The 23,238-nt window shown below is 39.6% G+C and overlaps 2 protein-coding genes across 6 annotated transcripts in view; one reads left to right on the top strand and one right to left on the bottom strand.

The window, feature by feature from the left end:
- Positions 1 to 16,776, bottom strand: part of LOC124804613 (tyrosine-protein kinase CSK) — a 298,897-nt gene extending 282,121 nt beyond the window's left edge. For all 3 annotated transcript variants that reach the window (XR_007017354.1, XM_047264813.1, XM_047264811.1), the window contains exon 1: positions 16,610 to 16,776. The gene's annotated coding sequence lies outside the window, so the exon portion shown is untranslated. The remainder of the gene's footprint in view (positions 1 to 16,609) is intronic.
- Positions 16,777 to 16,786: 10 nt separating this feature from the next.
- LOC124804614 (protein FAM169B-like) overlaps positions 16,787 to 23,238 on the top strand; it is a 96,376-nt gene continuing 89,924 nt past the window's right edge. Inside the window, exons 1-2 of one of the 3 annotated variants that reach the window (XM_047264816.1) lie at positions 16,787 to 17,006; positions 17,271 to 17,383. In XM_047264816.1, coding sequence (XP_047120772.1) covers positions 16,960 to 17,006; positions 17,271 to 17,383 — 160 coding nt within the window. In that variant the 5' untranslated portion in view covers positions 16,787 to 16,959. Of the gene's footprint in view, positions 17,007 to 17,270; positions 17,384 to 19,656; positions 19,991 to 23,238 lie in introns of those variants that run through there. The other 2 variants (XM_047264814.1, XM_047264815.1) reach the window with 2 other exon arrangements.

Raw genomic sequence — 23,238 nt, 5'->3', positions numbered from 1 at the left:
GTTCCTGAAGAGGGGGCAGCAGCCTTTTCAGTAGTTGTAGGGGCAACAGTCTTGATGACTGATCTGGCTTCGTAACATCAGCCAAAACGGCCTTGCTGTGCTGCAACTGCGAACGACTGGGGAAAGCTAGGGGAAACTACAGCCATAATTTTTTACCAGAGCATGTAACTCTACTGTATGATTAAACGATGATGGTATCCTCTTGGGTAAAATATTCTCGAGGTAAAATAATCCCCCATTCGGATCTCCGGGCGGGGACTACCCAGGAGGATGTAGTTGTCAGGAGAAACAAAACTGGCGTTCAACGGATCGAAGCATGGAGTGTTGGAACCCTTAATCGGGCAGGTAGATCAGAAAATTAAAAAAAAGGAATTGGATAGTTTGAAGTTAGATACAGTGTGAATTAGTGAAGTTCGGTGACTGGAACAGGACGTCTGGTCAGATGAATACAGAGTTACAAATACAAAATAAAACAGGGATAATGCAGAAGTAGGTTTAATAACGAATAAGAAAATAGGAAGGCGGGTAAGCTACTATGGACAGCACAGTGAACGTATTATTGTAGCCAAGAAAGACACAAAGCGAACACAAACCACAGTAGTACAAGTTTGTGTGCCAACTAGCTCCGCAGGTGATGACAGAGGTTGAAGAAATATATGATGAGATTTAAAAAAATTATTCCTATAGTGAAGCGAGATGAAAATTGTGAAATCCGATAGTAGGAAAAGGAAGAGAAGGAAAAACTGTACATGAACATGGACTGGGGAAAGGGATGAAAGAAGAAGCTATCTGGTAGAATTTTGCAGATGGCATAATTTAATCATTGCTAACACTTGGTTTAAGAATCATGAAAGAAGGTTTTGTGTGTGGAAGAGACCCGGAGACAATGGGAGGTTTCAGATTAATTATGTAATTGTAACACAGAGATTTCGGAACCAAATTTTAAATTGCAAGGCATTTTCAGGGGCAGATGTGGACTCTGACCACAAATTATTGGTTACGAACTGTAGACTAAAACTGAAAAAAAAAAAAAATGCAAAAAGGTAGGAAATCAAAGAGATGGGATCTGGATAGGTTGTAACAACCAGAGGTTGCTGAGAGTTTCAGAGGGAGGATTAGGCAACGACTGTCTAGTACAGGGGAAAGGAAAAGATGAATGGGGAGTTTTGAGAGACGACATAGTGAAGGCAGCAGAGGATCGAATAGGTAAAAAGACGAGGGCTAGTAGAGATCCTTGGACAACACAAGAGATACTGAATTTAACTGAAAGGAGAAGATATAAAAAGGCAGTAAATGAAGTACGCGGAACGGAATATAAACGTCTAAAAAATGAGACGGACAGGAAGTGCAAAATGGCTAAGCAGGAATGGCTAGAGGACAAATGTAAGGCTTTAGAAGCATTTCAATAGGGGAAACATAGATACCGTCTACAGGAAAATCACAGATGGAAAACCAGTCAGACGCACAGAAGGGAAAGGTGAAAGGAGTTTATAGAGGGTGTATACAAGGAGATGAGCTTGAAGGCAATATTATCAATATTATAGAAATTGAAGAGGACACAGATGAAGACGAGATGGGAGATATGGTACTGAGAGAAGAATTTGATAAAGCACTGAAAGACTGTGATTGAAGATCCAGGGAATACAAAAGATCTCTGGAGAGAACATTTTAAGAAACTGTTAAACGCTGGGGAGCAGGGACACGAGGAAACAACAAATAATGCAGAAATTGAGAGAAGTTGGGAAGCAGAATTAGGACAAATTGCACGGGAAGAAATGGAAATAGCTGTGAAGAAGATGAACGGGGGAAAAGCCCCAGGACCTGATGAAGTATCAGTGGACATGATAAGAGCAGCAGGTCCAGTGGGAATGCAGTGGCTGTATAGAGTACTATCAAGTGTGTGGAGAAATAGTACAATACCTGACGACTGGAGAACAGGAGACATTGTTCCCATCTTCAAAAAAGGCAATACAGGACTTCGTAAAAACTACAGAGGAATAACGCTTATGAGTCATACAGCCAAGATTTTTTAAAGATTTTACTAAATCGAATAAGTGAAAAGACAGAAGGAGCTGAGTGAAGTACAGCATGGGTTTAGGAAAGGAAGAAGCATGATCGACCTGATATTTTCTATCTGTCAATTGATGGAAAAAAGTTGGGAGTATAACAAAAGGGTGATAATGGTTTTTATAGACATAGAAGAGGCATGTGACAGTTAACAGGGAAAGACTCTGGGAAGAAATGATGAAGACTGATATAGACGATGAATACATTAATGTAATTAAGCCAATCTACAGACGACACATTTGTAGAATTAGAACACCATTGGGGAACGCTGAATACTTCGAAATGCGACAAGGACTTAAACAAGGAAGTATTCTATCTCCTTCACTTTTTAATGTTGTGATAGAGGGAATGAATAGGGCAGCTATAGATATAGTAAAAGAAAAAGGCAAAATAATGATTTTTGCAGATGATATGGTAATATGGGGCGATAAAGAGGTAGATGTACAGTTACAACTTGATGCTTGGAAGGAAATAATGAAAAGGTGAGAATTAAAAATTAATAAAGATAAGACTGAAGTAATGGTATTTGGAAGAGACAAAGGGATCAACGGAAATATTACTTTCAATGGAGAACCTCTCAAAGTGGTAGACAGTTTCACTTATTTAGGGAGTGAAATATCTAGTGATGGAAGAGTAACCAACGAAATTAATAAGAGGTTACAGAAGGGAGGCAATTTCTACCAAACAATAAAACACCTGGTTTGGAATAAGGCAGTTTCAGAAAGAGCAAAACTCACATAAGAGTTATTACTTCCCTACTGTCACCTTTGGAGGAGAAACATGGACAATGACAGAAAGGGACTGGAGCAGACTGCAAGCAGAGGAAATGAAATTTCTCAGAGCAGTTAAGGGAAAAACAATAATGGACAGAGTAGGGAATACAGATATTAGAAAGGACCTTCAACACGAAAGTATGAGAGAAGAAATTGAGAAAAAGAGATTAAGATGGTACGGGCATGTAAAGAGGATGGGTGGGCAGAGAATCCCCAAAGTTATGGAATAACTAAAGCTGGATGGAAAAAGAGCTAGAGAGTGCCCAAGAACACGGTGGAAAACGGGAGTGAGAATATCTGTGGAAAGGAGAGGTGTGCCCTGGCAGCAAGTGGAGGAAGAAAAGTGGTGGGAGGACCGAGCCAAATGGAGAGGACTCTTCAAGACCCACACCCGGCAGCAGCTGGAGCGGGATCCGGATAGACTGTAAGACCAAAGACAAAACAAGGCCCCATGAGAAGACGTCATTACGCTTTGGGTGAGCAGCCATGATAAAAACTCACTCATCTGGTGTAAAAGATATATGAGACAGGCGAAATACCTTCAGACTTCAAGTATAATGTAATAATTCCAATTGCCGGCCGCGGTGGTCTCGCGGTTCTAGGCGCTCAGTCCGGAACCGCGTGACTGCTACGGTCGCAGGTTCGAATCCTGCCTCGGGCATGGATGTGTGTGATGTCCTTAGGTTAATTAGGTTTAAGTAGTTCTAAGTTCTTGGGGACTGATGACCACAGAAGTTAAGTCCCATAGTGCTCAGAGCCATTTGAATAATTCCAATTCCAGAGAAAGCGGGCACTAACAGGTGTGTTTATCACCGAACTATCGGTTTAATAAGTCATGATTGCAAAAGACTAACAAGAATTCATCATAGAAGAACGGAAAACTGGGAGAAGCGGACCTCGGGGAAGCTATAAACATAGGTTTGCCTTTCCGGAGAAAAGTAGGAACAGGCGATATCATTTATCTTACAAGATAGGTCAAGGAAAGGCAAACCTATATTTGAGGTTTTGTAGACTCAGAAAAAGCTTTTGGCACTGTTGATTGGAATACTCTCTGAAATTCAGAAGGTAGCAAGGGTAAAATACAGGGAGTGAAAAGCTATTTACACCTTGTACAGAAACCAGACGGCAGTTACACGAATCTAAGGACATGAAAGGGAAGCAGTGGTTGAAAAGGGAGAGAGACAGGGTTGTAGCCTATCCCAGATGTTGTTCAATCTGTACATCGAACAAGCAATAAAGGGAGCCAAAGAAAAATTTGGATTAGGAATTAAGTTTCAGAGAGAAGAAACAAAAACTTCGAGCTTTGCCGATGACATTGTAATTCTGTCAGAGAGAGTAAAGGACTTGGAAGAGCAGCTGAAAGGATGGAATGTAGTCGAATTAAATCAGGTGATGTTGAGGGCATTAGATTAGGAAACGAGACACTTAAAGTAGTAGATGCGTTTTGTTATTTGGGTAACAGAACCATTGATGATGGTCAAAGTAGAGAGGCTATAAAATGTAGACTGGCTACTGCAAGAAAAGGGCTCTTGACGAAAAGAAATATCTTAACATCGAATATAGGTTGAAGAGTTAGGAGGTCTTTTCTGAAAGTATTTGCATGGCGTGTAGCCGTGTATGAAAGTGAAACACAGATGAAGAGTTCAGACAAGAAGAGAATGGAGGCTTTCGAAATGTGGTGCGACAGAATAATACTGAAGATTAGGTGGGCAGATCACGTAATGGACACATTCTGAGACCTCAAGGAATCACCAATTTAATACTGGATGGAAGAGTGTGTGTGTGTGTGTGTGTGTGTGTGTGTGTGTGTGTGTGTGTGTGTGTGTGTATGTGTGTATGTGTGTATGTGTGTGGGGGGGGGGTAACATTGTAGATGGGAAACGAAGAGATGAATACAGTAAGCAGATTCGGAAGGCTGTAAGATGTAGCAGTTATTCAGAAATGAAGAGGTTTGCGCAAGATAGGGTAACGTGGAAACTCTCATCAAACAATCTCCGGACTGAAGTTCACAACAACAATAATGTCTCAGATTCTGCTCTGAGTCTTTCTGACCAATTGCAAATAAAGGGTAATTACAGGCACGTTCGGCACAACGAACCCTCCCCTTGATGGAAATGAACGAAATTCCACAGCTGATAGTGCTACATGTTTTCACTCCATACTTTAGTTCACAAATGAAAAGTTCTTCCAAAATGTCCTAACGTAATATGCACGTGTCCCAACAATTTTGCAATTATAAGAAGCTTTTCATCAACAATCGCCTAATATATGAACACACCTCCAGAGCCGGTTAAAGACACAAACGGTCGCTTGGAGCACCAAGCTGAGGGGAGTGCCAGTGCTAATAGAAGCAATGAAAGTTCCAAGACGTTCGCGAGATACTTATGAATGTGTGATTACGAGTCGCCACTGACTTGCGTACCAAATATTGTCCTAGATAGTATTTACGTGCTTGGAAATTAAAATTTTCGGTTTAGTTCCCCATTTAAATGTGCTAAAATTTCACAAGGAAAAATACGTCCGGATTTCTAGCCCAACACGAAAAATCCTCGAATCATATAACTGTATACCAATCGTGGCGAGAATTACACTTGCGTTTGTGTTTAGTCAAAATACTTGATGAAGAAAAACAGAGTTATTCAGGTTCACAGTGAACATCATTGGTAAGAGGTAAAAGGTTACTTCTACATCTACATGATTACTCTGCAATTCACATTTAAGTGCTTGGCAGAGGGTTCATCGAACCACAATCATACTATCTCTTTACCATTCCACTCCCGAACAGCACGCGGGAAAAACGAACACCTAAACCTTTCTGTTCGAGCTCTGATTTCTCTTATTTTATTTTTATGATCATTCCTACCTATGTAGGTTGGGCTCAACAAAATATTTTCGCATTCGGAAGAGAAAGTTGGTGACTGAAATTTCGTAAATAGATCTCACCGCGACGAGAAAAGTCTTTGCTTTAATGACTTCCATCCCAACTCGCGTATCATATCTGCCACACTCTCTTCCCTTTTACGTGATAATACAAAACGAGCTGCCCTTTTTTGCACCCTTTCGATGTCCACCGTCAATCCCACCTGGTAAGGATCCCACACCGCGCAGAAATATTCTAACAGAGGACGAACGAATGTAGTGTAAGCTGTCTCTTTAGTGGACTTGTTGCATCTTCTAAGTGTCCTGCCAATGAAACGCAACCTTTGGCTCGCCTTCCCCACAATATTATCTATGTGGTCTTTCCAACTGAAGTTGTTCGTAATTTTAACACCCAGGTACTTAGGTGAATTGATAGCCTTGAGAATTGTACTATTTATCGAGTAATCGAATTCCAACGGATTTCTTTTGGAACTCTTGTGGATCACCTCACACTTTTCGTTATTTAGCGTCAACTGCCACCTGCTACACCATACAGCAATCTTTTCTAAATCGCTTTGCAACTGATACTGGTCTTCGGATGACCTTACTAGACGGTAAATTATAGCACCATCTGCGAACAATCTAAGAGAACTGCTCAGATTGTCTCCCAGGCCATTTATATAGATCAGGAACAGCAGAGGTCCCAGGACGCTTCCCTGGGGAACACCTGATATCACTTCAGTTTTACTCGATGATTTGCCGTCTATTACTACGAACTGCGACCTTCCTGACAGGAAATCACGAATCCCGTCGCACAACTGAGACGATACCCCGTAGGCCCGCAGCTTGATTAGAAGTCGCTTGTGAGGAACGGTGTCAAAAGCTTTCCGGAAATCTAGAAATACGGAATCAACTTGAGATCCCATTACTTTGCGTAATGTAGGTCCCGCGAACGAAGGGGTTGGTGATTCGTCAGTGAAGTAGCTGGGTGGGGATGGAGGTGCAGGGGTGCCACTTGAAGAGGGGTGGGAAATGGTCTCCAACACAGACAAAATTTTCCGGAGAGTATATTATTATTAGAATAAATTCTTTACATTATGTTACTACGTGTTTGTGGAAGGAGGGGGGGGGGGGGGGTCGCCGATAAAGTGTGACGTCGTACACCGGGCGCCGAGAAGTACGGGTCGGAGGGCCCCAATAAAGTGTTGTGTCCAGGGCGCCGATTTGTATCGAGCCCGGGGCGCCAGTTACGTTCGCTACGCCACTGCGTTTCGAGAAACAATAGGTATTCTCTTAAAAGAAAAAAATACAAATTTCTTGAAGCTAACAAACATACCACCACGTTTGATGTCGTGATGAAAGAGCATTTGCCAAGAATAAGTTCTCATGATACCGAGATTCACTACCTCAGTAAAATAATAAAAAATGAATTCATCACTCTGTTATAACAAGTATTCATCGAACTTACATTTTAAATGATCTTAAACACGTAAAACACTATTTTAAACTAACGTACTACTATTTTAAACTATACCCTTGACGTGAGTCACATGCAAACGTTTTGTTTGGGCAAGGGCTGGTGAAGAAATAATTATCAAAGAACATTTCCTTGCCTTTTTACCAGTTACAGATAATACTGATGAATGCCTATGTTCTCTTAAACGAATTGGTATGGCATCAGCTTTCTAAAATAATTTGCAGAACTAATGATACGATTGGTTCGAACAAAGATGGAAAAATATTAGGGTTCAAAAAAGAATTTATGTTCGTAAACCTCGAGCATTTTATGTGCCATTCGTTAAATCTGGTCGTGTAAGATGCAACGCTGTCAGCTTTTCCGTACAGTTCAAGAAGCTTCCAGTATTTTTCTGTATCTATCTATCGATGAGATATTTTGAAGAGGCATTTACCTAAGCTGACTTAAAACTTCTCAACGTTACCCGTTGGGATGCCGAATAAATGCCTTGGAGATTCTTAGTGTATGTTACGCTTTATGAAACTATCAAAGATCCTGAAGCAGATTTCTTTGTTGTACATTGGTCTGGTGTAAAATTATTTTTAGGATCAACCATATGAGCTCGAAGTTCTCCACAAAGCTCGTTATATTCAAGTCAAAGTAGTCCCACGCTCAAGGAATGGGCGTAGGGTTGCTGATGTAATAACCCCGCATCGCCGCTCTAGGCTACATGCTAGTGCTGATGGTCTGCTGCTGCCTTCCTCCGATCAGTTACGAACTGTGAAGCGCCTGTAACTGAGAAGTGCTTATAAAATTAGTGTTGGGTTTGTGATGTTATGGCTGAAGGAGAGTGAGAGTTTGAAACTGGGCGCCAACATATAACCTATTCCGCAGCTCGTGGTCTTGCGGTAGCGTTCTCGCTTCCCGCGCACGGGGTCCCGGGTTCGATTCACGGCGGGGCCAGGGATTTTCTCTGCCTTGTGATGACTGGGTGTTGTGTGTCTTTCATCATCATTTCATCCCCATCGACACGCCAAGTCGCCGAAGTGGCGTCAACTCGAAAGACTTGCACCAGGCGAACGGTCTACCCCACGGGAGGCCCTAGCCACACGGCATTTCCATTTCCTAGCAACAGGAAAATTTCGCGAGAATGATAATGCGAAATTGGCGGTTTTGGTAAAATAATACGAAATCGGCGATTTTTATGAGACATTGCAAAATTTGTAATTTTGCTGTATAAAAATGTTATAAATCTTGAGAACGAAAGTTTACACCTGTATTCGTAAGTGATGATTCTTGATTGTTAAAACTGCAATTTGACTTCTAATTTTCTGAAGTCTGAGTTTCGTATATAATCTTGAAGCTCATCCCCAGTGTAACAAACGTTGATGTGACGACGAAAATAACACAGAACTTGGCCAAAGCAACACAGAATTTAGCTATAAACATCGAATTTGGCAAAAATAACAGTAAATCTGGGTTGAAAGGAATATCGACTTTGGCAAGAAAAATACGGCTGATTTTTTTCACGAAAAAACGCCGAATTGCGCAAAAAATTAACATCGAAATTGGCACAAAAAAACACTGAAATTGGCAAAATTTAACAACAAATTTTTAAAAAATAACAATCATTGCAGTTTAGTAGTGCCAAATGTGGCACAAAATAATATTGAATGGTAAAGAAAAAAAAACACCGATATAAAAACGCCGTTTCTGGTAAAAAAAATTAACACAAAATCTGGCCAAAGTATAACAAAACATTGGGCTAAAAAACATGAAATTCGGTAAAAAGACGTCACCGAACCAGGGTAAAAAAATTACACCACACGTGGCAAAAAAAAGGCACCACACGTGGCAAAAAAAAGGCACCACACGTGGCAAAAAAAGGCACCACACGTGGCAAAAAAAAGGCACCACACGTGGCAAAAAAAAGGCACCACACGTGCCAAAAAAAAGGCACCACACGTGCCAAAAAAAAGGCACCACACGTGCCAAAAAAAAGGCACCACACGTGGCAAAAAAGGGAAAAAGACACCACATGGGGCAAAAAATACAACAAATTTGGCAAATAAACATGATGAAATTGGTAAAAAATAGCACCAAATTTGGCAAGAAACAACCAATTTGTAGAAATAACAACGAGCCTTGCAAAAAGTAACAACTATTTTGTCAAAAAATATCACTTAATGCAGCAAAAAATAGCACCAAATGCGGCAAAAATTAAACGAATGTGGCGGTAGAATAAAACGATGTTTTCCTGTCCTTACGTTATTCCTCTCTGTGAGCAGCAAGGGGGCCGCAAAAGCTTAACGTCCCCACTGGTGTACGGATCACCATAAACCGTCTCTCATGCTCTCACTTGATGAGACACTGTGGAGACGTTTGGAATTTAATCTAAGATATTGGGCCAAAAGACTGGAGATCAGGAGCTTTACGTCACCACCTCTCGTCCCCTTATCGGTCAAATACTAGCTGTGAAAATGTTCCACCACCAGGATTCGAAACGGCTTTCCTCCGAATTCAGAACCACGGCACAGGCACCTGTTTGGGAGCTAGACTATTGAGGTGGATGATCTTACATTGCAAAATGCAATTGCAATGACATCTTTTCCAATACTTTTGTAAGCTTAAGAATCATCCTTACTTTGCATGAATCTGTAACCAGTGCTGAAAGGGGTTTTTCAAAACTTAAGCTGATGAAGGTCATTATTTTTTCTAACAACGATTTTGCGGAAAATCAAATTTATCAAATGAAAGCGATGTCTTGAAGTCAATAGACCCAGATTCTTTTCTGAAAGATACTGAATAGTTAAACACCGGAAAAATTTGAATATAATATTTTTATATGAGGTTCGTTTGCAATTCCGTACATAAAAATGTCGGCCATATTTATCGACTTTCAATTACTTTCGCCGCTAATTTTCTGAAATTTAACTATTTACTGGGGAGTTTTCTTCACATGTAACACACAAATTACGCACTTCAACAGTTTAACGTATCGATGCAGAATTATCTAATTTGTTTATGTATTTCTGTCCAGCTTTTTCTGATGCAAAATATAAAATTGAAAAGTCCTATTATTACACTAAAAAATAACAAGTTCTGTGTTTTCATTCTTTCCATTCAGTACATCTACATTTATACTAAAAAAATACAATAGGTATAATTCTGTCTACTCTCACTAAAACCTTTCAATATCTCAGCAATTACTTTAAATGGAAATTGATTGTTTCTTCTTTTAATATTTGGCACTGCGACAAGATTCAGACAGTTATTTCTGTTATAGAGGATTGTCTATCTACATCTACATCTATACTCTGCAAACCACTGTGAAGTGCATGGCAGAAGATTCGACCCATTGCACCTGTTAGAGTCTCTTCTCGTTCAGTAACGCATTGAACGCGGGAGAATGACTGTTTAAATGTCGGAAAAAATGCTGTAATTATTCGAATCTTGTTTTCCCGATCCCTATGTCAGCAATGCATAGGAGGTGGCAGTATACTCCCAGAGTCATCATTTACAGCCGTTCTTGAAACTTTGTTAGTAGACTTCCACGGAATAGTTTACATCTATCTGCCAGTTCGGTTTCCTCAGCACTTCTATGGCACTCTCCCATGTGTCAAAAAAACCTGTGACAATTCGTGCTACCCTTCTCTGTATAAGTTCAATATGCCCTGTTAGCCCTATCCCTACAAAGTACTACCCCAATGTATTTGTAGAAGTTGGCCTATTCTGTGACTCACTGACATTCTAATCACGGAACACCGTTTTCTCATTTTGTGAAGTGCACAATATTACATTTCTGAACATCTAAGCCGCGCGGGATTAGCGCCGAGCGGTCGAAGGTGTTGCAATCATGGACTGTGCGGCTGGTCCCGGCGAAGGTTCGAGTCCTCCCTCGGGCATGGATGTGTGTGTGTGTGTGTGTGTGTGTGTGTGTGTGTGTGTGTGTGTGTGTGTGTGTGTGTGTGTGTGTTTGTCCTTAGCATAATTTAAGCAGCGTGTAAGCTTAGGGACTGATGACCTTTGCAGTTAAGTCCCATAAGATTTCACACACATTTGAACATTTTTTTGAACATCTAAAACAAAATGTCAATCTTTGCATCACACTGAAATCTTATTTGAACTCTTATCGAGATCTGACTGGATATATATGTAGCTTCTCTCAGATAGTACGTCATTACAGATAACTGCATCAAGTGAAAAAGGTCTTAGGTTACTATTAAAACTGTCTGCAAGGTCATTAAGATACACCATGAACAGCAAGCGTTCCAATACACTTTCCTGGGGAACACCTGAAGTTACTTCTACATCTGACGATGACTCTCCAATCCAAGATAACATGCTGCGTCCTCCCTACCAAAAAATCCTCATCCAGTTACAAATTTCGCTCGATACCGCATATGATCGTACTTTTGACAATAAGAGTAAATGTGGTACTGAGTCAAACGCTCTTCATAAATCATGAAATACTGCATCTATAGGGCTTCCTTCATCCAAAGGTTTTAGCACATCATGTGAGAAAAGTGCTAGTGAGGTTTCGCATGATCGATGTTTTCGGAATCCATACTGGTTGGCATAGAGGAGGTTATTCTGTTCGTGATACTTCATGTTTGAGCTCATAATATATTCACAGATTCTGACTACTGAACGGTAGATTTGTTGATTACTTCTACTACCCTTCTTACAAACAGTGTGACCTGTGTTTCCTTCCAACTACTGGGGACGAGTTTTTGTTCGACTGATTTACGATAGCTTACTTGACAAACAATAAGGCTGATTGTTGCCGTGTTCTGAGAATACTACATAGCTGCAATGTAGCCGCTGTGCCAAGTCTGTAGGCGCAGTCGCTCACTAGGAGGGTTAGGTCGAAATGTTTGCTATGGCATTGTGGCCACGAAGTGAGCTTCGGGACGCTCAGAGGACGAGAAGCCACGACCGTCAGTTACAGCGGAAAACATTGATGCTGTGAGGAAAATGCTAGGAGAAGGCAGGAGAGTGACATATAAGCAGACAGAGGACACCTTAGGGCTAAATGCACCATTAGTTCGATTCTGCATGATCATTTGCAAGTAAAGAAACTTTGTCGTCTCTGAGTGCCGCATACACTGACGGAAGAGTCGATGACACGACTTGATGACATGACTTGGTGCCGGCAGATGTTAAAAAAAGTTTTCTAAGGGACAATCTCAGTATAAAGTTTGGGTCTTTAAAAGTGACGACACACCCGTAGTTGCTAGAAAAACCCGATCAGTAAAGAAGGAAATGATGGCTGTTTTTTTTTCAAATCGAATGGAATTGTGGAGCGTGTTGTTTTGGGACACACAGAAGACAGTCACAGCTAAGTGGTACACTGTTCAGTACCTGCCCGAAGTCATCCAATCTTTGAAGAACCTGCGACCGAAGTCAAGAATGGACACTTGATTCCTCCATCACGACGACGCACCAACTCACCGCGCGAAAGCATGCACGGAATATTTGCGGGGTACAGAACTGAAACTTTCTGAGCACCCCTCCCCCCCCCCACCCCCTTATAGTCCAGACCTTGACTTTGCATTGTTCCCATGTGTGAAGATGAAGCTGAAAGGGGAGAAATTTTCAAGTGATTATGACCTCTTGAGGGCATGGAACAACGACTGTACCTTACTCTCAACAGAAACTTGGAGGAACTGGTTTAGGGATTGGCTTCGGAGGTTGGAGAGGTGTATACAATGTAGCGGAAATTACTTCGAAAAAAAGTTAAAAAAAAGCTATATTGCAAAACTTTCCTAGTACCATTTGTACAGTTAGAGGAGGGGCTAACGCAGCCACAAATTCGTATAGAATCTGACGGGGATTCCATTGGGGCCAGGAGTTTTGTTCAATTTCAGCGTCTGTTTCTCAACACCGCTAACACTTGCAATTATTTTACTCATCTTTTCAACGGCGCGAAGATTATATTAGGGCAATTCTCCTGGGTTTTACTTTATAAAGGAACATTGGAACATTTGAAAACGGAGTTAAGCATTTCAACTTTTGGTCTGGTACCCCAATTTCAATTACCATCTCATTTGCGAGTGACTGGATATTAATATTGGTACCACTAACAGCATTCATATACGACCAGAATTTCTTTGGTCTTGTGAATGATCATTTGACAGTATTCTGCACAGTAGTCATTAAAGGCTTCAAGCATTGCTCTCTTGACAGCCAAACTACTGTATGTAGTACTCCAGAAGAAGAAGAAGAAGAAGAAGAACTCATTTACACGGTCACTAGAATCAGATTCATTTTTGAAGATCTTACCGGAAAGGCAGCTAATGCCTGCAGCAATGGCCGATATTGTTGATTGTGCAGAAAAATGATCTTGAACCGTCTCTGCACAAGCCACCAACAGTCTCTTGGCCCAAAGGGAGTATCACTTTGTCTCAAACTCTCTAAGCACCATCCCAGATATAAACATTATAACTCACATACTACAAAAAAATCTACAATGTCGAGGTCATTAAGGCGGAGCCCTTATCAGTTAGACAAAGATGGGCAGCAAATCCTCTGTGCCCTTGTTGGGTGACTCATTCTTGCAGAGGCCTAAAGAGATTCTGGGGCACCATCGGAAATTTGAATCAGGACAACCAGACTGACTTAAACTGTGTTTTTCCTAAATTAGAGTCTTAATCACGGGTTACTTCCCGATGTGACTATTTCCAGACATCTTAATAATACTTGAACATTTTAACAAAATACAAAAAGCAGACGTCTTATACTTTTCTTAATCAAACGCAGAATTTATTTTAATTTTAAAAGAGCATTTTCGTGGTCATATCAACAAACAGTACCGCTAAGATGAGCGAGCAGGAAAAATAAAAAGTACGAAACACGTGTCTTTAAAATCAAGGAGTGATTCATTAATTACATACTTTTTCGTAATTTTCAGTTTTGTCTTTGCGCCCGTTCCCAACTACGTACTATTTTCGTAATTGGTGGATAAATTAGTAATCTGCTACATCAATAACACACATTTATGTAATTTAAAAACGGAAGTATCATTACATCTGAGGTGTTTTCCCCGACACGAAGGTCTGAAAACAGATTCGTATTTTGGTCAGCTTTGCGGGATTTAGGACCACTGCACCTGGTGACGATTATTGAAATTTGTACAGACTGTAATAGACTTGGGCAGCAAGTGGGATTGATAGCAGTTCCATACGAATACTATTGTTCAGTAATATACAACTGTCACCGAATTAAGAATCTGGTTGTTATTATTGCGTGTTTATTAGGTTTCTTTCGGAAAAGTTCTAATTAGAGCAAACTATGTCTACAGCAATCGCAATAGTGAATCAAAGTCTAAACGAGAGCACAGAAAGGTTGTAAGACCAGAATCGCATTTAGGAGGAGCTGTGTTCGAATCATGGGCCGCAGTGGTTTTCCTAAATCATTTCAGGACAATACCGTGGAAGTTCCTTCGACAACACTGAAACACGGCACACCACTGCTACAGAGCAGCTAATTCCCAGGGACCTGGGCTTTTACATTTCCTCCGACCAGCTCATTCACTACATGTTAACATTTTTCCGTCGGACTCCAAGTCGTTCATGTTTTTTTTCGAATTACCGCTTGTCTGCTTCTAACAATACAGCTAAATGATCTCTTTGGCAGTGGGTTTTCTGTAATTCGTGAACTGCAGGAGAGCGAGACTGCGGCGGACGAAGCGGCTCTTCGGTAAGCTAGGAGCCCGGAAGCGGCTTGCATCATTCTATTTCCGACGGGAGACAGGGCAGACCCGCGCCTAGATGTCGGGAGGAAGGAAGACACAGCCAGGCGCGACGCAGCCCGATACGGCACATTCCATGTCAACCCACGCGCTCGCTGTAGAGCCTGATTAGGACAATCAGAGCGAGGACACACGCAAGCAACAAAAGTGGCAACATAATGTTTACACAAAATTATTTTTCGCAATTGCGGCATCCTCTAACCACATTTTCTGAAGCGTTCTTTCATTACAATCGCTTCTAAGACGACGCTTGAAAATACGTCAAAGGAGTTGCTTCCATACTGGGAATCATAGTCGATTTTAAAATATCGCTGCACTTGGATTTGCCGCTGACACATTGTTCTTTGTAGTCACTCATGTGTTGGTGTATCTAATCTTCATTCCCTCCGAAAAATGAGTTTAGGGCCCATATCTACTAACTGTGTGTAGAACACTGGGTTTCAATTACAAGGATCACTTCGCCATTTAAATGCTCGCAGCTTGGCTCCCTCCCTCCACACTTTTAACACTGAAATAGCCTCGTCAAACAAGAAACTATGCTTAAGGATGAGAGAGGAGATCACAAACTTCCCAGAACGAAAAATACACAGGCACAAAGCCCTGCATCAAACCAGTTGTACTGTTGCTACATTCTCTTTCATACCGAATACGATGGTACTGAAATATCCTGCAAACTGAGAGCTCATACTTTCACAAATTCCTCTAGCCTGTATATGCATAATGAAGCTTGAGAAATGGTCTTCTTGAGAAAAAATGTAAGACATACTAACGTAAGACTAAGCTCTGCAGGAACGCAATGATTACAAAATTACGTCGTTTAAAACACAAAACGTTTACTGACGTGACTGCAACTAGTGATCTCACAATTATTTTGTAGCTGGAAAAAATGCATAACATTTCCTGTAGAAAAAACTATATATTATACGGCAACACATACAACAAGAACCGGTAGATGCTTTTCACGCCTCACCCCTGAACTGTCTACTAGTACATGCATCAGCAATCCACGGTGACTTGCAGAGAACATAGATCCACAGATTCTCATTTACAATTGGTTCTTTTTAATTATTTACTTTTTATAAGCAAAAGGTTTTTAGCAGAAAACTTTTCTTGCATGAGAATGTCATACTCTAGTAAGACGAATCGAGTTCACACTTTTTTTATCTTCATCACATAGTTATTATAGTAGGCAATAGAATGGTTTATATATAACAGCAACAGAACAGGTGCCGTTAGGAGCCAACGAAAAAAATCACACTGAAAGCGTACAACATGCACACCGAACATAAATGACTATCCAAAGGTAAGCTAAGAGGGGAAAAAGAATTTTGAGATCTCTCCTCTTTAATATTGTGTACTCAGCGAATTACTAAATGTCGCACGGAGTCTTTGATCCACATATTACGTAAAAGGAGACACAAGTAATGAGTGTGCAATGATACGCTGAAGTTTTTGCTTTACGTTGTATTTTTGTGCAAATGAATTATTCAATTGCTCTGCGCAGAGCGTATAAAAACGTTATGCTGACATTTATTTACGAGGAATATTGTAACCAAAGGTACGAAATATGTTACTGCACATTATCTGCGATTTGTTTACAAATTGCTTCATACTGTATCACACATTCCTTGGATGGTTCATTTGTTTTGCATCATGTAATTTAGTACAATCATTTTTTATTATGATGCGCTTTGTACTTACCAATAAAATGAGTCTGTCATTAGGTATTGCAATATCAAAGCACCGTACAAACAAAACTGTCACGTTATTTCACTCACTTCGACACGGAAAATGTAGTACCACTGTCCCCAATTGCTACAAATAATACGTCACGTCTGACCATCGGCCATTTTAATGTTACAGACAGTCGAAAGCTTAACTCCGTACTCAGTAGTCAGTTGAGGTACTGAAAATAGATAACATGAGAGTGACTAAAGAAACGTTAATCTGTTTCAAAAAATTCCCTCACGCATCTTGTGTACAGGCTAATAAATTGCAGATGATCTGAAGATTTTGTAAATTTAGTTGACGCTCTCAGATGCTGTTGTAGAATGGCATTAGCTACTGATTATTCTCCACAATTAATAAAATGCAAGAGGTATCTTACTTTTAAGTTCCAACTTTTAACTGAATTATGCTTTATAGCTCCTGTCCGTTCAAAAGTTTGAGTATTTTGTTTTCGGAGCCAAAGCAGGACTTACACAGATAAAAAGTAAAGTTAAATGTTTGCTTCGTTGCAAGTTTTTTTCTTTCTTTTTTGTTGTTGCATGTTCATTAAGTCAGTTATTTGTGCATCGTTACAGCTCATAAAATTAAAGTGTTCCAACTTTTAAATAAAGGTACATCAAAAAACTTCTTTCAGATGCCATATAGATACCCCTATCTCCCGAAAATTGATTGAAGAAACTCAAGTTTCATATTCTGGCGAAGAGGTTAGCTGTGTGAGGACACTGAAATGTTCATCGTGCAGTTTCAGTTAGTATCAAAGTTTTTCGATGTATTCGTGTTATATTTTAAGTGTGAATTTTTCTTAGACTTGAACGTGCAGCGATTCAGCATTTTCGCATAGAACATGTTAAGATTATGGCGTATCGGCCTACCTTAACTGTCATTGCAGCCATGTAATACTCTCATTTTCCATTTTTATTCGCAGACTTGTGTTATTTATAAAGCAGTGACGATTCAAGACAGGCATCAGAATTCTCATGCTCGTTACACTAATTTTACTGTTATGTTAGAAGCAGAGTTCCTCAGTAGTGATAACATATTTGTAGCTAGTGAAAATATATTTGGATAGTTAAACAAAAAAAGAAATGTTTAGGAAGCATCTGGATTTCTTACTGTGCCAACTGTAAGACAGTAAGAAGCAGTAGTCCACGGTAACTTCAGTGTAGATTTTCTAAGGGATTCTGACAGGAAAAATGATCCGTAAAACATATTTTGGCCCTACAATTTGATTTCACTAATTAACTTTCCAACACGGTTGGATAAAGACAGTAGGTCTGTAATTGACAACGTTTTTTCAGGCACTCAAAGCTAGAAAATAAATATTTACCCAATAACTGATGCTCTCTCAGATCATGATGCACAGTTAGTTAGTATAAGTAACATAGTTGCCGTACGGTACGGAAACTCCCCAGTAGAAATCAGAATAATTAATGACTAAGAATAGTTTATAGGAGAGGAAATTTATAATGAACCAAATGCTAACATAAAATTTAATCTATTCCATATGAATTCATATCATTATTTGAAAACAGGTTTTCACATAATAATCTAATCAGAAAGGACCTTAGGCAGCCACATAAAAAACCATAGATTACTAAAGGGATTAAGGTTTCTTGTCAAAGGAAAGGGGGAATGTATCTTTTGACAAGAACAGGTAGAGATTCTTCAGTAGTTGCGCACTACAAAACTACTCAGAATCACTTAAAAAGGTTATAAAAAAAAATCAAGGATCATGCCCTTAAGCAGCCACGTAATAAGATAACTGAATGGAAGGACTATAAGTGATGAATCACAGGGAAAATGTATTTAATAATAATTTCATAAATATAGTAGGAAGCATAGAGACAAACAGTTCAAGAGAAAAATCACAGCAGTATGTTGAAAAAGTGACTCTCATAGAATCCAATTGTGTGAATGTATCACCAACTTTGCCTTCTGAAATTAAGAAAATTACACATTCTTTCAGAAAATCTCATCTGATTTTGATGGTGTTTCCAATAGAGTACTAAAGATTTGTTCCCATATAATAAGCCCAGTCTTATTCGAAATATGTAGCCCATCACTTGCTCAAGCATATTTCCAGAGAGACTAAAATATGCCATTGTTAAACTCCTTTTTGAGAAAGGTGATAAAGAGAGATGTCAATAACTATTGACCTGTTTCACTGGTGAAATCTTTTTCCAAAATTTTTGAGAATAGCAAGCATAATATCCTCATCAAATCACAATTTGGGTCTGAGAGGGGTTGCTCTACTGAGAATGCCATTTACATGTTCACTCACCAGATTGTACAACCGTGAAATAATAAAATAGAGCTGATTGGTATTTGGCATTGATGGTATAACCAACTGATGGATAATGTTGCATCTAACCAAAAGAAAGCAGAAAATTGTACTTAGTTAATTCAGCCAATATAGTAAGGAGACATGATTCTGACTGGAGAGAAATCACATATGGGGTTCTCCAAAGCTCAGTCTTAGGTCCACTCCTGTTCGTCATGTATGTAAACGATCTTCCTTCCAGTATACAACAAGCAGAATTAGTTCTTTTTCGAATGACACTAGTTTTGTAATCAATCTAAGCATACATACAGAAAAAGAAGAAATGGTAAACAAATTTCTTAAAAGTATCATTGACTGATTTTCTGCGAATGGTCTCGCCCTCAGTTATAAAAGACACAACATACTCAGTTATGCATGTCTGTGGGTACTAAACCAATGATAAATATCACTCGCAGTGAGGAAATAATAAGTAGAGTAGAAATTTTAAAATTCTTGTGTGTCTACATTGATGAAAATTGAAATTGGAAAAAGCAAATTTTGGAAATCCTAAAACAACATAGTTTAACCAAATTTGCACTTAGAATCATTGCAAGTCTTGGGGAGGGGCAAATCACTGAGTTTACATAATTTGCATATTTTCATTCAATAGTGTCATATGGAATAATGTTTTGGGGTAACTCATCTTTAAGAGAGAAAATCTAGTAATATGTGTTGGTCAGCCACAATAACCCTTGTAGACATCTGTTTAAGGAGCTGGCCATTCTGATTACTGCTTCATAATATATTTATTCTCTCATGAAGTTTGTTGTAAATAATCCACTATGGTTCAAAAGGAACAATGCTGTATATAATTACAGCATCACGAAGAAGGATGACTTTCATTACTCCACCATAAAGTTGTCGTTAGCCCAAAAAGAGGAAAAACAATGTGACAACAAAAATTTTTGATAACTTATGCAGGGATATAAAACTTCCGACAGATAGCAAAGTATAATCAGAAAACAAGTAGAAAGTTTCTCCTTGACAACTCCTATTCCGAAGAAGAATTTCTATTGTGGTAATGTGTAAAAGTGGTGAGTAGGAATTACATCTCTGTATCTTTTCTCTTTTTTAAAAAAATGTGAAATGAATCATTCCACATCATTACAATCTATCATGCAAAATGATCCATGAAACATGGAATTAAGTTAGTAATTTAAAGTAGAAAAGCAGATACTATGTTGGTCCTACATCTGGAACTTTTGCTGAAGGATAAATCACAGAAGAACATGATTCTAAAATATATTCTTTATTCTCACATAGGTAAAGACCTGTTATAAAATGAAGAAATTACTTCTTAAAATGTTGATTAATAAATGTGTCAAGCTAAAGAACACACCATTGATGCCAAACTCATCTGGGAAGGGCATGTCAATCAAGTCTAACAGATCTCACAAGTGTCCTACCTCGTGGAAACTTATAGGGGAACATTTGCGTAATATCGGTAACATTTTGAAAGTAAAAAAGAAGAGAGTGCCCATGTAATATGCAAGGCTGGTCCTAAAGAGCACTGTCTCCCTCTTTTTATCGGAGTTACTATTCTAACAGTGCTAAATATGTATATCTGTTAGTGTACACTTTTTGTAGAGAACAACATTAAAGGATGTGAGAGAATCAATTTATGAACAAGACATTAGAAATAAGACAAACATTGAAATCGTAAGTTACAGGCTAGCAATAACAGGAAAGTGTCATAATGTAAATGCCCTCAAAATTTTAACAAGTTTTCCTCTTGCTCCTCAATCCTTGCCAGTTAACAAATTCAGATGAAAATTATATGATTTGCTAACAAAAAATCAACATCTGTGATATGGGCAATGTTAATATTAATATTTAAGATTATAACTGTATATAAGATACGCTGTTTAATTTGTACATGTAATACGAACATTAAATTTAAAACTGTTATTGGAACTGTAACTTCACTATCACTGAAAAAAAAAAATCTGTATGTGGGCAACAGCAAACAGAAATATAATTTGAATGAGCTACACTGTATAATGAATGTTTTTCATTCATGGTTACAGTGATGAGGTAAAACCTCAATGAAACAGACATAACTGATAGTCTTTCTACATGATTTGTATATTTTGGATGCAGCTTACATTACCCCAAACTCAATATGGTGCTGAAAAAGCTGTATTTGTTGTTTGTTTACTACTCTCCATGTACTCCATAAATACATTTGAAATGCTTGCCAGACAGTATGATGAGATCCAGAATGAGATTTTCACTCTGCAGCGGAGTGTGCGCTGATATGAAACTTCCTGGCAGATTAAAACTGTGTGCCCGACTGAGACTCGAACTCGGGGACCTTTGCCTTTCGCGGGCAAGTGCTCTACCAACTGAGCTACCGAAGCACGACTCACGCCCGGTACTCACAGCTTTACTTCTGCCAGTACCTCGTCTCCTACCTTGGTAGAGCAATTGCCCGCAAAAGGCAAAGGTCCCGAGTTCGAGTCTCGGTCGGGCACACAGTTTTAATCTGCCAGGAAGTTTCATATCAGCGCACACTCCCCTGCAGAGTGAAAATCTCATTCTGGAAACATCCCCCAGGCTGTGGCTAAGCCATGTCTCCGCAATATCCTTTCTTTCAGGAGTGCTAGTTCTGCAAGGTTCGCAGGAGAGCTTCTGTAAAGTTTGGAAGGTAGGAGACGAGTTACTGGCAGAAGTAAAGCTGTGAGTACCGGGCATGAGTCGTGCTTCGGTAGCTCAGTTGGTAGAGCACTTGCCGTGAAAGGCAAAGGTCCCGAGTTCGAGTCTCGGTCGGGCACACAGTTTTAATCTGCCAGGAAGTTTCATATCAGCGCACACTCCGCTGCAGAGTGAATATCTCATTCTGGAAACATCCCCCAGGCTGTGGCTAAGCCATGTCTCCGCAATATCCTTTCTTTCAGGAGTGCTAGTTCTGCAAGGTTTGCAGGAGAGCTTCTGTAAAGTTTGGAAGGTAGGAGACGAGGTACTGGCAGAAGTAAAGTTGTGAGTACCGGGCGTGAGTCGTGCTTCGGTAGCTCAGTTGGTAGAGCACTTGCCCGCGAAAGGCAAAGGTCCCGAGTTCGAGTCTCAGTCGGGCACACAGTTTTAATCTGCCAGGAAGTTTCAGTATGATGAGATATTTACCCATACCACTTGTGGACACAGTGTCTGCAGAATGCCCTCATTCAAACTGTTATCGCTTTAGTTTTTCATTTTAGAATGGTGTGTGTTCTTGTCAGTAGAAAATTCATAACCTTACACAATGGAGGTTGGTTCTTACAATTTTCTGAGTAGAATTTTGGGCATGTTTGGCAGTGAGTGTCTAAAAGTTCATATTTCTCACCATTACAGCTATCTCCTAACAGTTAAACAACCCTGTGGCCATTAATGGTGCTTTTGACATGCTGATGTCTTCAATTACACAAACATACAGATCCTATACATTTAAGCCAACTCTATATATATATATATATATATATATATATATATATATATATATTCCTTACAAATTTTTACAAACTTACACCTGACAGTAGCTTACCAATGAATATAAGGTTTGCATTTGTAGAGGCCGTACTTATGTGATAAATGCTAGTGGTAATTCCATGCATATATATATATATATGCATGGAATTACCACTAGCATTTATCACATAAGTACAGCCTCTACAAATGCAAATTTCTATATATATATATATATATATATATATATATATATATATGAGGAACATTCCACGTGGGAAAAATATATCTAAAAACAAAGATGATGTGACTTGCCAAACGAAAGTGCTGGCCGGTCGATAGACACACAAACATACACACAAAATTCTGCTGTCGCAACCAACGGTTGCTTCATCAGGAAAGAGGGAAGGAGAGGGAAAGACGAAAGGATGTGGGTTTTAAGGGAGAGGGTAAGGAGTCATTCCAATCATATACAGGGTGTTACAGAAAGGTACGGCCAAACTTTCAGGAAACATTCCTCACACACAAAGAAAGAAAATGTGTTATGTGGACATGTGTCCGGAAACACTTACTTTCCATGTTAGAGCTCATTTTATTACTGCTCTTCAAATCACATTAATCATGGAATGGAAACACACAGCAACAGAACGTACCAGCGTGACTTCAAACACTTTGTTACGGGAAATGTTCAAAATGTCCTCCGTTAGCGAGGATACATGCATCCGCACTCCATCGCATGGAATCCCTGATGCACTGATGCAGCCCTGGAGAATGGCGTATTGTATCACAGCCGTCCACAATATGAGCACGAAGAGTCTCCACATTTGGTACCGGGGTTGCGTAG

This window comes from Schistocerca piceifrons, chromosome 7 (genome assembly GCF_021461385.2).
Source record: "Schistocerca piceifrons isolate TAMUIC-IGC-003096 chromosome 7, iqSchPice1.1, whole genome shotgun sequence".
NCBI lineage: Eukaryota > Metazoa > Arthropoda > Insecta > Orthoptera > Acrididae > Schistocerca > Schistocerca piceifrons.
Note: the sequence above shows the minus strand (reverse complement) of the source record. Positions and strands in the feature narration are given on the sequence as shown.